Consider the following 16,081-nt stretch of genomic DNA (forward strand, 5'->3'; position numbering starts at 1 on the left):
CATTATGCTGATTGACTTGTCAAACATGGTTCATCTTCTTATTGTTTGTATCATGGTACAAGTATCCTCTACCTCTTAGTCCTTTAATTTTGGTTGATACTATAAGTGTGACTTTTGTAAGATCTTCATTAAGTATGACCTTGGTGACAATATTATAGATAACATTACATAGATATTTTATGGGTCAAAAGTCCCTTAAAGTAAAAAAGAAAGTTTACTTTGGGGATGAGAGAGATAAGATCTATGAGATTCTAGGACTAGAGATGGCAAAGTCAAAAACCTCTAAAATAAAATATATCATTTCCAATAATGTATGTGTCAACACTACTTAAAGAAAATAACCTTGAAAGTTGTATGGACAAAGGACTTTTGTAAGACTTCATTAAGTTAAGAACCTTGATAGTGTTTCATCCTTTGCAACTAGGTTAAGTAGTGATGTGACCAACATATATATCAACTTAGGGGCAACACCTTAATCCATATAAACAAACAAAGAAAACATATTATTCTCACCCTCTATTAAAGAGTCTATTTGGATACAAATTTAATAAGAAGCTTTTTTCCCCCTAAAACTAAAGAATATTTTTAAGTAAAGAATCTTTCAAAAAAAAAAAAAAAAACTGGTATCTAAATAAATTCTAAGCCTAAATTTTTTATCATTTGGCCAAAGTGAACCTCGTAATGGGAGCATAAAACTTGTATAAACAATTAAACATGAGGTGTTATATCACGACCATAATTTGTTAGTGGTAAGCAATAGCATCGACAAATCGAAGAATTCGAGTTAGGAGCCCCTCTCACACCTCATCACACAAGAAATACCAAACTTAAGCCTAATGAAAAAAGAAAAAAGATAGACATATTCTAATTTTACACGTTCTATATCATCTTCCGCATATGTCAACTTGAACATCATAATCCTAATAGGTCACTATTCTTAAATTTGACTTGCAAGAGATCAATAGAGATTCAAGACACTACCACATATTTATATATTAGAAAAAAGTGTGAATCATTAAAGAATGATCTTAAGAGAAAGAATTGTTACATCTAAGTATGGAAAATGAACGAAAGCTTGACATAGTTTTCTCAGTTAACAAGATTTAACCATAGCGGTGAGATTTGACTTTAACTTGCTGGAAAAGAAAAACCAAGTTAATGTAGGTTCTTTTACTTAAACTAGGGAAATTTGGTAAACTAAGTCAAACACTAGTGAAATGGTAAGAAACTAGTCAATATACAAAAATTAAATAGGATTAATAAGGTTACAATCAATGGTAGACAAATTATTTAAAAGAAATAATAAATTTAGAATTTTGTGTAATTGATAGAAGTCAACTAAGTAAAAACATATTATATATGATAAGTTTGTTAATTTCTGTAAAAATTATTAAAAGTTATCTTAAGGAAAAATTAATTTTAATTGATTAATAGTGTAAAAATATATATATATTGACATTGTATTATTTCAATCTTAAAAAAATAAAGACTCGCACATGTACAATAAACATGTAACAAATTATTAAATAAATATAAGAAAAATGTTAGTAATATATTATTTTAAATACGCTTTTCTGTTGTATCAAATTTATTAGAAATCATAAAGTCTTGTTTTCAAAGTCTCACCTTTTATTAAATAAATTTCGTTCATAATTTAATTTCAATAAATTTTAAATAACTATAGCATTTGTATCAAAAGAAATACATTAAAAATGTATCTGGCTTTGCTAATAACATAAATACAAATATAAATATAAATGTATATACTTACTTTGATTTTCTTTATATTTTACTCTTCCTATACATTTTCACATTATTTAGTCTTCTCATTGGTTGAGCAGAAAAAAACACAATCATTGACGGTTATTGTTTGATAATTTGGAGATCCAATTATATGAACAAACCCACTTTTAATAGTAAGAATCAAAGCCTTTGCCTTTCTTTCAAGTAGGCTCGCGGTATTCCCGCCAAGAGGAATCAACTATAAATACCACCCTATTCAAAGTAACTTCACACTCACACTCATTGCATCTTCTTACCTCGCTTTTCTCTCTCTCACCCTTCTCCCCACTGCGAAAACGCACGCACCTCCCTCTGAACAATTTTAGGAACCTTTCTCTATCTTCTTCCTCTCTCAGGTCTCTCTCTCTCTCTTTCCCTCTCGCTATTACCCTCTCTACGCATGAAAACGCCATTCAGAATCTCGATTCGCCTCTGAATTTGTGGAATCCAATAGAATACTCGTTTCCGTTTTTTTTTTTTTTTTTAATATTTATTTCTGATTTATTTCGATTCTTTTCTATATGCATCGCGAATCCTCTTTTTCAATTTTCATTTTCGTGTTGTAGTTTGTATTCGCTAATGCGTTGATGCAATTTTGTTACAATCATATTTGAATACAAACTGAAAGTGCTTCTCACTTAGTTTGTTTACTCGAAAATACTTTTTATTTTTAATAAAAAAGTTTCAAAAATACTTTTTAAGTTTTTATTCGAACAGACTCTACTTCAAATATATATATATATATATATATATATATATATATATATATATATATATATATATATATATATAAGATTTCTGCTGCAGAAAAATGATTTTATATTTCGTTAAATTTGGATTCCTATGAACTCTAATCTCAGTCAAAAACAAGAGAGTTTCGGAGAACGATTTGGATTTTTTCAATTTCTCTGATTCATTTTTTATTGTTTGTTTCTGTTGCCATGAATTTCAGTGGTTGCTTTATTGAAGATCTTTAAATTCTTTTGTTTTTGGTGAGTTATCACTTATCAAATAGCTGGGTTTTTCACATTGATTTTTCGCTGGACTGATAACAGGAAATATCAGAGCGAGAAGTTGATTCTTTTTTTTTTCTTTTCAAGATTACTGTCATGATTGATGTTGCATTTTATTGTGTATCACTATTTTTCTGAAAATTAGTTGGAATAAGCAGTTGTTATATATATTTCAATTCTTGTCACATGTTCTCGATCATGTTACCTTAGTTACGTTCGTTTCTGTACATAGATCTGAAATTCTATTTTTAACTCCTTTTTGTTTAGTTAATTCAGCATCCTGATTATGGATTCGTATTCTTTGAAGTCCGTGTTCGATTTGCCAGCAGCTTTTCGTTCATGTTTTACTTTCAGGTACTATATATATTTTTTATGTGAAAGATATACGAAGTGCTTGTTTGGCAAACTAGTAGAATCAATTCCTTATGAAGAAAATCATCCATATATAGATACCTAAATGCCAATTGACACGAGACAGAGAAAGAGAGAGAAGTATAAATGTGATACATGATGTGATACGATGCAATGATTAGAAAAGAGAGAGAAAAATAAAGAAGTATTAATGAGGTGTTTGATATATAAAAATGTCCATATTGATTACTCTTCCTTTTACCCGTTTAGGTACCACCCATTTGAATATAAAATTTATTAGCGAGATTAATTTGAATAAGTATCTCAGTTAAGTTTAATGGTTAAAAATAAATCTTATCAAATTTAATTATAGGTTTCTAACTAATTGTAAAGCAAACGGCCATATGTTTCTACTTTCTAGAGAAAAGTTTAGCTGCTCTGAAGCATTAGTCTGTACCACATTCCATCCGGTCTCAAATAAGAGATGATTAGAATTTATCACTTATCCTTGTGATATAATATAAAAGTTGTTGGTTTTCCTTTCAAACCTCTGATAGGCCCAGAAAACACTCTGCACCTGAATTGGCCTCATAAGGGTTCTTGATTAGCGTAATGACTAATGAGCTTTCTATTATGCGTGCAGATATTTTAATTCACTTCAGAGTGAATGCTTTCCTATCTGCTTCCACTCTGATGTAAACATGGTCATCTCTGCACCAACTGGGAGTGGTAAAACTGTACTCTTTGAGCTTTGCATTTTGAGGCTACTCTCCAGGTTCATCTCCACAGAGGGAAGATTCATACATGTAAAGGGATCTCTTAAAACAGTAAGCCCTCTCCTGAAAGAAAAAGCCTATAGTCAGGTTTTCTTTATGCTTGTGTTAATGCTACAAGTCCAATAATGTTATGAGGCTTATATTGTATCGGCACATAAACGCCAGCCCAAGCTTTTGTACATTGTAAATCATATGGAACACAATTTAATGAGTATTTCTGTCATCATGTATCAGTAGCTAATTATTGGTAAAATTATCTTCTCTCGTGGTGTTAAGATCTACATAGCCCCATCTAAGGCTTTAGTACAGGAGAAGCTCCGTGATTGGAATAATAAGTATGGACTATGGGGGATAAATTGCCTGGAGCTAACAGGTGACAATGAATCATACACTTCGAGGAATATACTAGAAGCTGATATTATTCTGACAACTCCTGAGGTCAGTATAAGAACGCTAGATGGAAACCACTTACTCATTACTCTTTAGCATACTTTTCTCAGTTCTGCTTTCTTTAAAATATTAAATATATACAGTTTGATATTATCACGAATTATTAAGTTTTTTTTTTTTGGTAAAGAGTTATCAAGTTTATGAATGCATTTTTACCCCAATCCCCACAACCTCTAGAAGCATATATTTTCTAATAAGAAATTAACCTTCACTCTGCAATTTTTGTGTTAAAAATCAGCATTCTTTTCCTGAGTTCATAAAATATGTACTTTTGATGAGCTTCTCCTTGACCATGTACGATGTACCCACACACAAGAACTAGGCTGACTGATATATTGAAACTATGGGAGATTTCTGAACTTCATTTTTTTTCTTCCAATGAATAGAAATTTGATGCAGTGTCACGATATGGTATAGAAAGCGGTTGTATGAGCTTTTTCAGTGACATTGCACTTTTACTAATTGATGAAGTTCATCTATTGAATGATCCACGTGGAGCTGCTCTGGAAGCGATTGTTAGTAGAATAAAAATTGTTGCATGCAATCCAAAAATGAAATCAAATCCTCTGGCTCAGGTCCGCTTCCTAGCAGTGTCTGCCACAATTCCAAATGTTGAGGATCTAGGTAATTTTTTTATATTGATGTTGTCACAAGATATATGGAAGTTAAAATAACGTGTCAACAACCATGGGAAGAATTTTATGCAATATATGCACTATTGCAGCAAAGTGGCTTGAGGTTCCTGACCAAGGGATCAAAAGGTAGTTTTCCACCTCAACATGCATTATATGACTTTGTGCTATAATGCTGAAAGTCAATATTCAGACAAATTTTGCTTTGTTTTTGAATGTTAACAGGTTTGGAGAAGAAATGAGGCCAGTAAAGCTGACAACTAAGGTTTTTGGTATGCAAATATAATTGAACACAACCGTTGTTAATTTAGTTTCTTATCAATTATTATTTGTTGCACCTATTACAAAATCTGTACCTCCAAGTTGGATTGGCAATTCTACAGAAAAAAGAGATGGCAGAAACAGACATCTCTAATTGAAGTAGTGAATTTTTATTCAATATTAGTCAATGTCATGGCCAGTAGTCGAGGCAGTAATTTAGAAATGTTTGATTATTGTTCTTTCCAAATTTATACAGGATATGCCCCAGCCAAGAATGACTTCCTCTTTGAAAAGGTTGGTTTAAAGCTGACAAAGTTTAAATAGTTTCAATCTTGATTGTTTTCTCTAGGAACTGCTACTTTTAAATGATCCATTATGCCAATCAAACTTATTTTATTTCTTCTTTATACTACTACCATGCAGCGCCTTCAAAATTATATTTTTGGTAAGTATAGATAATTCATGCCGCAATAACAGATTTATACCTTGTAGCTTTTCACTCCAATTAACATTTCTATATCAGAAGAAATAATACCATTCTACATGTACAAATGATTTCAGATATTCTCATGCAATACTCACGAGGGAAGTCTGCGCTTGTATTTTGTTCAACAAGAAAAGGAGCGCAAGAAGCTGCTCAGCGACTCTCTCAAATAGTAATGACTTTTGGTCAATCGAATCCATTCATTAAGAACAGAGAACAACAAGATCGGCTGAGGGAGGCTTCTCTATCATTCAGTGACAAGCAAATGCAGTCATATATTCTTTATGGTGGTATGAAAAGAATCTATATATTGTTCTGGGCTTTGGCTAAATTATAATTCTTACAGGGAAGTGACTGCAATCCCATGCACGTGAATTAGTATTCCAATCGGTAGATGTGTGACTTTTGGAAAATGGCTTTCCTAGCAGTTGGTTATCACAATGGTGGGCTTTGCCTCAAAGATCGCAATCTTGTGGAAGGCCTTTTTCTCAAGGGTGACATTCAAGTACTTTGCACCACAAATACACTAGCCCATGGAATCAATCTCCCAGCTCATACAGTGGTTATTAAATCGACGCAGCACTTGTATGTTATGTTTTTTTTTAATTTTTTATGCACTTCATTGTAGCATATTGAAAATCTGTTTTTACAAATTGATTTATTGAAAAATTATGGCCAGCAACAAGGAAAAAGGTCTTTATATGGAATATGATCGCTCCACTATATTACAGGTTCGCTTCTTAAGATTCCTTTTGAAAATCATATATAATATTGCATAGTTGCTAATAATATTAGTAATTAGGAGTTTCAACGGCTAGGTTCTCCTCAAGTTGATTCTCATGTCAATACATGCATCATAATTGACCTAGCAACGACGAATTGGTTTTGTTAATTTTTAAAAATTTCTTTGGTTACAACCGGATAGCCTATGATTAAGATGTCCAATTTGTTTTAGTGATTTTATTCTCTTTGTCCAAATATCCTGTATATTTTGATAGCTAAGTTAAAACATTAATGGCTGTACTTGTCAACAATCATTTCGTTTCCAGAAAGATGTTTCTGTTACTTCTTTCTATATAGACATATAATATGATACTTGCACTTACAACACAAGCAGGCACATTCATAGGATTTGTTTACTTTGCTTTATTCCTTCAGTCACGCTATGTCTACCTAACATGGTAGAGGCAGGGAGAATTAATGCTTGATTTTTCATGTTACGCATATATCATCTGAGGTAAAAGTTTTATGGTACAGATGTGTGGAAGGGCAGGCCGACCACCATTTGATGATACAGGCATGGTTGTAATCATGACAAGGAGAGAAACGGTGAACTATGCTACTTGCACATATATTTCCTTCTCATCTCTCTCTCTCAGACACTACTATACTCACAAAGTTCTTTAATTTTGATCACGAGCTCTATTGTTTTAAAACACGTGATCTTATTTAATCTTACGTCCTGTCATACCAAAGGTTCATTTATACGAGAATCTCTTAAACGGGTGTGAAGTGGTGGAATCGCAGTAAGACTTCCTCTTTCTAAATTGCAAAATATATATGAATGTTGCTTACGTTTTGCAAACATTTACCCTGTTCAGCTAATTAATGTTTGCTTACCATAGATTGCTCTCATGTGTGACGGAGCATTTACTTGCGGAAATAGTTCAACTGACAGTCTCTGATATTACAAAAGCGATTGAATGGCTGAAATGCTCCTACTTGTATGTTAGAATGCAAAAGGTAAGTGGCTTAGGATGTCTATTAGTTTTGTTTTGTTCATTAGTATCCCATCCCATCAGACGAATTTTTTTTATGCACAAGCAGAACCCTATGAACTACGCAATTAAGAAAGGAATTTCTGGCGATCGTTTAGAGAAGCACGTGCAAGGTACAGTAGTCATCATTAGGTTGTCTTATATAACTTTTCATTTTTATTATCTCCGTTTCCCTTTTCCTAGATACTTCCCCACCTCCCACCCGATATTTCCCTCATAAAACTATTGAAGCTATTTTATCTCAGATATTTGTGTACATAAAGTTAACGAGTTATCACAGTTTCAAATGGTCTGGGTTGATGAAGATGGTTTCCTCTTGCGACCATTAGGTATCAATATCTATAAGTATAATTAATATTCCTGATTTATTGGTAAAATATTTTAATCCAAACTGCTTGCTAATATTTTCCTTTTCCTGCCTTAGATCCTGGAAGGTTAATGACAAAGTACTATTTGAGATTTAACACTATGAAACAGATAATGCGGACTCCTGAAAATTGCAGTTTTGAAGATGCACTTCATGTTGTGTGCTGTGCAGAAGAAATTGCATGTGCGGATATATTTGTGAAAACTTTTGAATACACGATGTATTGACATTAAAACTTGACACAGTTCTTCACTGGAAAAATGAAGGGATACAGCTCAGACGCAATGAGAAGAAGCTCTTAAATGAGATCAATGCTGATAAAGATGGTCGGCTTCGCTTTCACATTTTTGGAGACAAAGGGAAAAAGAAAAAGCGCATTCAAACAAGAGAAGAAAAGATATTTATTTTAGCAAATGACTGCTTAACTGGGGATCCATCAGTTCATGACCTATCTCTGATTCAGGTGTTGCACTGTAACATCAGTATTTTGTGTAAATCAAGATTCTTAAATCTTAGTGATTGAATAGACTTGGTGCTACAGGACATGAATTCTATATGCTCAAATGGATGTAGAATTGCAAAATGCATGAAAGACTATTTTGTTTATAAAAAGAATTACAAAGGAGCTGTGAATTCAGCCCTTCTGGCCAAATCATTCGATCAGAAACTTTGGGATGACAGTCCGTACCTTCTGAAACAATTACCTGGAATTGGTATGGTTACAGCAAAGGTAATATTAGTTGATTCGTTGGAGTTATTAACACAATTTAATAGTTAGTTATACATATACACTAGAAATCAGTTGCTTATTATTCTTATTTTGATGTTCTTTCCAGGCACTGCATTCAATGGGAATTAAATCGTTTGAGGCACTCGCTGAAGCTGATCCAAGGAGAATAGAGCTGGTGACTGGTCGAAAATACCCATTTGGTAATCATATTAAAGATTCTCTACTATCACTACCTCCAAAAGTTGACGTGACGCTTGCAGAAATTGAAAGCCATATAGAAGGAAATTCCAAGATAGTAGTTACATTGGCTAGGATATCAGAGTCAGGCCAGTCAGTTAAACGACATTATGCTGATATGGTGTGTTATCCAAATGTTTTCTAAGGAAAATTTCATGCATTTAACAATTAACATATGTTGTTCAAATTTCTTTCTCCCAGATCATTGGTTCAGAGGAGGACAATACTATTCTCTTTCATGAAAAAATAAGGTGATGACTTACTAATTCAGATTTTAATCATTTGATGACTTGATATTGTGCAATAATTAAAAGAATTTCCTTAAAAAATGTCTCATTGATGGTATTGACTCATTGGTATTATGGCAAACTAAGTGTTCAAATTGTTATATCCTCATCTGATCAAGGTTTAATGTTCCCTAAATCATTGCCGCAGGGTTGATCAGTTCTCCAGGTACATGAATTGAAACCTTGGCTTTAATTATGCAGTAAAAACTCAATATATTGCAGAGCATTCAAGAATAAAAGACTGCTAAGAATTTTAATATGGAGGATTTTGTGTACAGTAGTTAAACAGAATAACACTACATAAAATGCGTCATATATTGGCCATTTTACTTGTGAAAAAGGCTTGAAGTTTGTTTACATGCAAGTTGTCATAATTTATAATATCTTATCAACCGATTAGTGAAAACAATTAAGATTTCTAAGGCTCTATTTGTATTATCATTTGCACATATTCCGATGCTTCCAAATGGAAAAGCATGTATTTAGGTGCATTCAAATAAATAGATATTTGCCTCTCAAACGTCAAAACAAAATGCACTAAATATATCTCACAAACGTCAAAACAAACATGCACTAAATATATTAAAAGTGTAATTTGGTTTTGCATATGTAAATAAATAAAATAGTCATATATAACTTTTTTAGGATGACATCTTAAATATATTACGAGTGCAGTTCGGATAGTCAACTGCTGGATCTTCTGCTAACTATTTTTTAAGGTCCAACACAAATTTTATGCTGCGAGAAATATTATTTTTTCTTTCATCTTGCAGTCCATACAGTACAACAATTCTTGTGCCCATCCCACAAGGGAAGCAAACTATCAAAGCTGATTTTATATTTGAGGAATACAGTAAGATATTGTCAATAGATGTGTCTATTATACATCTTCTCCAATATAGTTTGTCCAAATTGCGCAATTATCACTCAATTCTTCAGTTTTGTCCATTCAGTTGGTATTGATGTCCACCAAAAGCTTTTCTTTATGAAAGAGAGCAATTCAATTGCGCTTTTGAAAAGAAACAGGAAACCTTCTTCTTGTCCTCCACCTGAAGAGATTTATGTTATAGAAGATGACAACATAACTGTACCTCATTTACCAGTGAAAGAGCTATGCACATTGAGCGAGAACAATGATTCCATGTTAGTCATTATCCCCTGAAATATATGATATAGTTGTTTATGTTGTCCATTTTAGCATAATTTTTTAAGACCTAAAATTTTAAATGTGTCTGTTGTAGTCCAAGTTTCGACCTCTTGGCTGAAAAGTTAGAGGAAGGTACCACTTCAAAGATGACTGTATAAACTTCTATGATTTTCGAAAACATTCTTTCATCCTTTTGCAATTATAGTGGATTTTTGGCAGTTGATAATGACTCTTTTTTCTTGTTGTGGAAGGTGGGCATGCTCTTGGGGTTGAAGAGGACAAATGCAAAATCATCACAGAGAAAACAGTATTTGACCACATACGGGAGAAAGCCAAAAACTTCTCTGCGCTGTCTGTATTTGATAATATTCGCTTTCCATCTCTAGAGGTCCTTCTTTCAAAAAATCATGCCCGTGAGAAGAGGCCTAACCATCGTCATGAGGTAGTTGTTCTGGATGATGAAGACGAACCTGAAGTTCCGAATGATGTCAATTTTCCAATTGAACTCAGGAAGACAGAACAGGATGATATCAAACTTTATCTAACTTTAAGTACACCTGGAAGCTCAAATAACATGAGCAGTATAGTTGATACAGGTAAACCTTTTTACAGGCATATGATTTAGCCATCAGTTCTCGCTTTCTATGTCAAGTTATCATTGTTACTTTTTTGTGGCTGAAGGTGTTTTCCTCCCTGAACCTGAAGCAAAAGCTCAAGAAAAATCAACTGAAGAAACAGTTTTTGACCATATACGGAGAAAATCTAAGGATTTTCCACTGATTAATAAGCTTGATTGCGTGGAATCAATAGTCCGTAAAACGGAATTATTCTCAAAGAATAATGCCAGTTCTCCCAGTTCTTTGAGCGCTGCTTTGGGTCTCGCAAGAGAGACCAATTCCTCGGATATGGTCACTGATAATATGCTTACTTCATATATGGAAACTGCTGAACTAGAAAAATATTCACCCAGTATTCAGGTTGGTTCTGAGCTAAAAAGTAACAAATTTGAAAGTTTCTGCAGCATTGATGGAGAACTAAATATTTCTAGAGATGTTTCAAGCATCTTTTCTTTTCAATCTTCCATTTACGTCCTAACTGTTAGTTTTTCAATGTCGAAGGAGAAAAAGCGATCGTTGGAAACCAGTGTTGCACTTCTAGAGAGTAATAAGAAGCAGTGTTGCACTTCTAGAGAATCTAAAGAAGAGAAGTCTAGTGCAAGCGAAATACGAAGACAATGCTGTTCCTTGGAAACCACAGGCCAAATGAAGGAAATAGAGTCATATCTTGGTTTTAAGAGTGTATTTTCCTTTCTCTAATGTTTTTCAAGGGGACAGCTGAATAGCTGATAATGCCGCAATATTAAACTTTTACTCGTTGAACGAACTTCTGACCAAAATGCCTGTACTGTGCTTCAAGTAGAAGTTGACGCTTGGCACCATGATATTGTAGTTATAAGGAAGTTCGCCAACCTCCATAATCTTGGCCCATAGTCTTTATTTGCTACATGAGAAAATATAGTAGAAACGTCACTGTTCAACTTCGTTATGCTCAGAGGATTTAATCACCATAAATAATTCAGTTGCTCTTATACAAAATTCCCAGATCAATTGTGCCATTGAGAAACCTGAGCACTCTTTTGACTGCACGCATATGTAATGCAGTTGGAAAGTTCATGAACCTGCTAATTAGACTTAATACCTGGTCTTGTAGCTGCTGAGTACTATAAGCAATCAACAATTTGTTTGTAATTTGTAGCATCCACCTTCACACCATTTTCATCCTTCACCAACTTACACCCAGGGGTAATAGGATTCTGGACAACTTACTATTTGCCATGCCAAACTTTTCTAACAACACTCAACATACTTTTTTTTTGTTTTTGAAAAATATAAATTTCTTCCTCGTTCTGAATAGCTTCAACTCCAAGAAAATACTTCATTTTACTAAGGTCTGACATAAATTCTTTTTCCATAGATTTTTTAAACTCCTTAAACATATTATCCTTACTGTCAGTAAATATCAAATCGTCAACATAAAAACTAATAATAAGAATATTACCTCCTCCACTTACCTTCACAAACAAGGTGTGCTCATATGGACATTTCTCGAAACCTTCCTTGGTGAGATAGGCTTCCATGCGACTATACATGCGTGTGATGCTTGTTTAAGGCTATACAAAGCCTTTTTTAATTTATATACCTTCAATTTTGCAAATTATATGCTTATAGACTGCATAATGTTTAAAGTGTATCCTTATCTGTTTCTATTTTAGATTTAAAATATTTTATTGATTTAGCCAATAAGTGGTTCTTATATTTTAGGAGCAAGTTAGTTTGTTTTATCTAACATTGTTAAAATATTGGTGGTTACTGGTTTTCTGTTTTTTCAAGTATTATAAATGTAACGTTGGTTGATGAATAAAATAGGATTCCTTATTCTCTTCTTAAATTAACTATTTTCTTCTCTATGTTATTATATGTTTTATTGATTATTTCTGTCATAAGCCTACAAATCAGTATCATAGGGCTTTATTCTTATGGGACCTGTGAAAATGCAAACTAAAACAAGTTTTTCACAAGTTGCTTCTCCTGTTTTTGATGGAAAAAATTATGACCTTTGGACAGTAAGAATGAAATCTTACTTGGAGGATTTGGATCTTTGGAAAGTCGTGGAAGAGGATTATGAAGTTCCTCAGTTGCCAAACATGCAATCTCACCATGACCCGGATAAAAAGTCACAAGGAGAAAAAAAAACACAAAGGCAAAGGTGAGGTCGTGTCTTTTTGTTGGAGTTTCATCAACCATCTTCATAGGAATCATGACTCTAAAAATAGAAAAAGAAATTTGGGATTATTTAAAAGAAGAATATGAAGGAGATGAAAGGATACTAAGCAAGCAAGTGCTTAATTTAATGCGAGAATTCAAGTTGCAAAGAATGAAGGAATCTGAAACCATCAAAGAATACTCGGACAAATTGCTTACCATTGTTAATAAGGTAAGGTTATTGGGCATTGGATTTGCATTTCAAAATTGTAGAAAAAATTCTGGTTATAGTTCACGAGAGATGTGAAGCATCGATAACAGCCCTGGAGAACACAAAAGATCTGTCCAAGATCACTTTGGTATTACATTCCTTGCATGCCCAAAAGCAGCAAAGTCTTATGAGACAAGATCATATGGTTGAAGATGCTTTACTAGCCAAGCAACATGAGGTTGGAAACATAAAAAAACCCATGAGCAATGAAAAACTACAAGAAGTACTAGGCAACAAGTAGTGAAAATATTGCAAAAATCCAAAACAAAGGCAAAGGTAAAAAGAAAAATTACCCACCTTGTGAGCATTGTGGCAGAATGGGCCATCAACCATTCAAATGTTGGAAAAGACCAAATGCAAAGTGTAATAAGTGTAATCAACTTAGGCATGAAGATGCATTTTGTAGAAGCAAATTTCAATTGCATGAAGCCAATGCCCAAGTCGTTGAGAAAGATGAAGAAGATCGTATTTTTTATGTAACATGTTTTTCAGCAAGGAGTAGTTGATAAGTGCTATGATTTCATTAAGTTTATGGCCTAGTTTGAAGCACTTATACCTTGTTTTTAACTCAAAAGATATATAAATTTTTAGGTGATCACATTTTGTCTTTGCATCATGTTTTTAGGTAACTTACAAGTATTTGGTTGTCGTTTTGTAGTTCAGGAAAGCTAGGAAAGAAGGAAGGAAGTCAAGTACAAAGTGGTGAATTCAAAGTTGAAGGAATTTTTAGTTAAGTCCTTAGGCTAAGCCTCAGATCCACACTTAGCCTCAGCATGGCAGAGAATCACTGAACAAAAATTTAACCCTCACGTTGAGCGTGGGAGTCCCAGAACCTCATTTCACTCCAGACCCATCCTCAAGCTTAGCGTGGCATCTCACGCTTAGCGTGGATTCTGCTGACATGTCATTATTTACATAAGACAAATGCTTTTATGACCTAAAAGTGGGATTTTCGAGGAAAGAAGCGAAGAAGAATCATTCTTGGAGTTTGTGTGGCCGTTGGAGAGCTCTGGAACCTTCAAGATCAAGTTTCTTCTTTTCCTCATCATTTGTAAAGTTATACATGCCTATGTGTAGCTAACTTCACCCTTGTTGGGGTTTGATGTAACTAAACTCATTCTCATGTGTAATCTCTAAGTGATCAATGTTATTTGTTATTCAGTTTTATTGCTCTGTTTCTGTGCATAATGCTTGCTATGGCTTGATCACCCTTAACTTGAACTTGAGGTTTTTAAGAGATTGAGAAATGATTTTAAACCTTCGACTTGAAATAGAGAAGCTAATGGTGCTTATTGCTAGAGATAGAGTAAATGCCATTGGTCTTTCTTAAGCTCTGGTTTTTAAAGCTGGTTCCTTGGTTAAACTATGCAAGAGATTGATAGTTTAAGTTAGCAACTTAGATGCCAACTTGTAAGAGATTAGGGTTGGTTACTTTTGAGAGTGATTGATAAATTCTAAACAATAACTATTGTGAGCTTAGTGAGAAACATGAGAGGAAGGTTTAGTGAAGTCAAACCCCAACAATTTATTAATATTGCATTAGAATCAAGTTTTGCACTCTAAGTGTTTACCAAAATACTAATAAGAATTGTTATTGCTTGTTTACATTATTTACTGCAGCAAATCAGACTCTTATTGCTTTTTGGTAGCTTAGTTAGTATAACAAGTGAATTTGTAAAATGTTGCGCAAATCCCTTGGGAGACGATACTCATACTTTCATTGAACTACTTATATGATTTGGTGGCTAATTGATAGTGGTTTTACAAACCACATGATATATAGCAATACTCTCTTCAAGGACTTGAAGCCCACTAAAGTAACAAAGGTTAGAATAGGGAATGGTGACTACATTTCCATGAACGGAAAAGGGACGATAGCAATTTCAATAAGTTCAGGTACAAAAACTATTTTAGAAGTTCTTCATGTACCCGACATTGACAAAAATTTGCTAAGTGTAGGCCAGCTAATAGAAAAAGGATTTAAGGTATCCTTTAAATATCAACATTGCCACATTTATGAAACTATTGGCCAAGAGCTTATAAGGGTTAAAATGAGAGGCAAAAGCTTTTTATTTGATCCAACAAAGGAGGAGCAAGTAGCCTATTATACTCAAGTCAGTCCCACAGAGCTATGGTACAAAAGACTTGATCATTGCCATCTTCAAAGAATGTTGAACTTGAAGAAGAAAGACATGACAAGTGGTCTACCGGTACTTTCTGATCGTTTGCCAAATTGTAATGCTTGCCAATTTGGTAAACAAAACAAAGTCATTGCCTAAATCATCATGGAGAGCCTCCAAAAAGCTACAACTTATTCACACCGATGTGGCAGGACCTCAAAGAACACCATCATTACAAGATAGTCTATACTTTATTCTTTTCATAAATGATTTTACAAGAATGTGTTGGTTTTTTTTCTTGAAATTCAAGCATAAGTGACTGGAGTATTTTTTAAGTTTAAGAAAATGGTGGAAACTCAAAGTAGCTCCAAGATTAAATTCCTAATATCTGACAATAGGAAGGAATATACTGTTGAGCTTGGGAGAGCTTGAAACCTAAAGGAGTTTTGATGATCACAACATAAGTGTACAACAACAACTTACAACTTGGAAGCACAAAAACAAAGTCAAAGAAAGTCAAGAAAATGCTATGTAATGGAGAAATGTAATAGAGTTTAGAAATTAAGTTGTTTTGAATGAGTTTTTATATTGTGTGTGCTTAGTATGCTTTGTGCATAAGAAAATCTATATCTA

The 16,081-nt window shown here is 33.5% G+C and overlaps 1 protein-coding gene across 1 annotated transcript; it reads left to right on the plus strand.

Moving 5' to 3' along the window:
* Window positions 1–1,403: 1,403 nt before the first annotated feature.
* On the plus strand, window positions 1,404–11,890 carry RCK (DNA helicase ROCK-N-ROLLERS). Its single transcript, XM_083072424.1, has 29 exons — window positions 1,404–2,138; window positions 3,063–3,149; window positions 3,790–3,973; window positions 4,199–4,360; window positions 4,759–4,996; window positions 5,097–5,133; window positions 5,230–5,276; window positions 5,522–5,559; window positions 5,689–5,710; window positions 5,827–6,039; window positions 6,178–6,334; window positions 6,429–6,480; window positions 7,007–7,078; window positions 7,226–7,275; window positions 7,375–7,492; window positions 7,577–7,640; window positions 7,773–7,856; window positions 7,952–8,077; window positions 8,161–8,357; window positions 8,436–8,624; window positions 8,731–8,982; window positions 9,063–9,112; window positions 9,297–9,314; window positions 9,922–10,001; window positions 10,102–10,291; window positions 10,390–10,427; window positions 10,547–10,891; window positions 10,977–11,272; window positions 11,414–11,890. The coding sequence occupies exons 2-29, from the start codon at window positions 3,082–3,084 to the stop codon at window positions 11,609–11,611; spliced, it is 3,585 nt and encodes a 1,194-aa protein (XP_082928550.1). The 5' UTR covers window positions 1,404–2,138; window positions 3,063–3,081; the 3' UTR covers window positions 11,612–11,890.
* The last annotated feature ends 4,191 nt before the right edge of the window (window positions 11,891–16,081 follow it).

The sequence above is a fragment of the Cajanus cajan genome, chromosome 4, assembly GCF_000230855.2.
Source record: "Cajanus cajan strain Asha chromosome 4, NIPB_CcT2T_4, whole genome shotgun sequence".
Taxonomy (NCBI): Eukaryota; Viridiplantae; Streptophyta; class Magnoliopsida; order Fabales; family Fabaceae; genus Cajanus; species Cajanus cajan.

Excerpts from the sequence above, each read along its gene's own strand:
- RCK (XM_083072424.1), top strand. The coding sequence starts at position 3,082 with ATGGATTCGTATTCTTTGAAGTCCGTGTTCGATTTGCCAGCAGCTTTT. Across the intron at positions 4,361-4,758 it reads TTATTCTGACAACTCCTGAG|AAATTTGATGCAGTGTCACG; the intron begins GTCAGTATAAGA and ends TCCAATGAATAG. Across the intron at positions 7,276-7,374 it reads TGTGAAGTGGTGGAATCGCA|ATTGCTCTCATGTGTGACGG; the intron begins GTAAGACTTCCT and ends TGCTTACCATAG.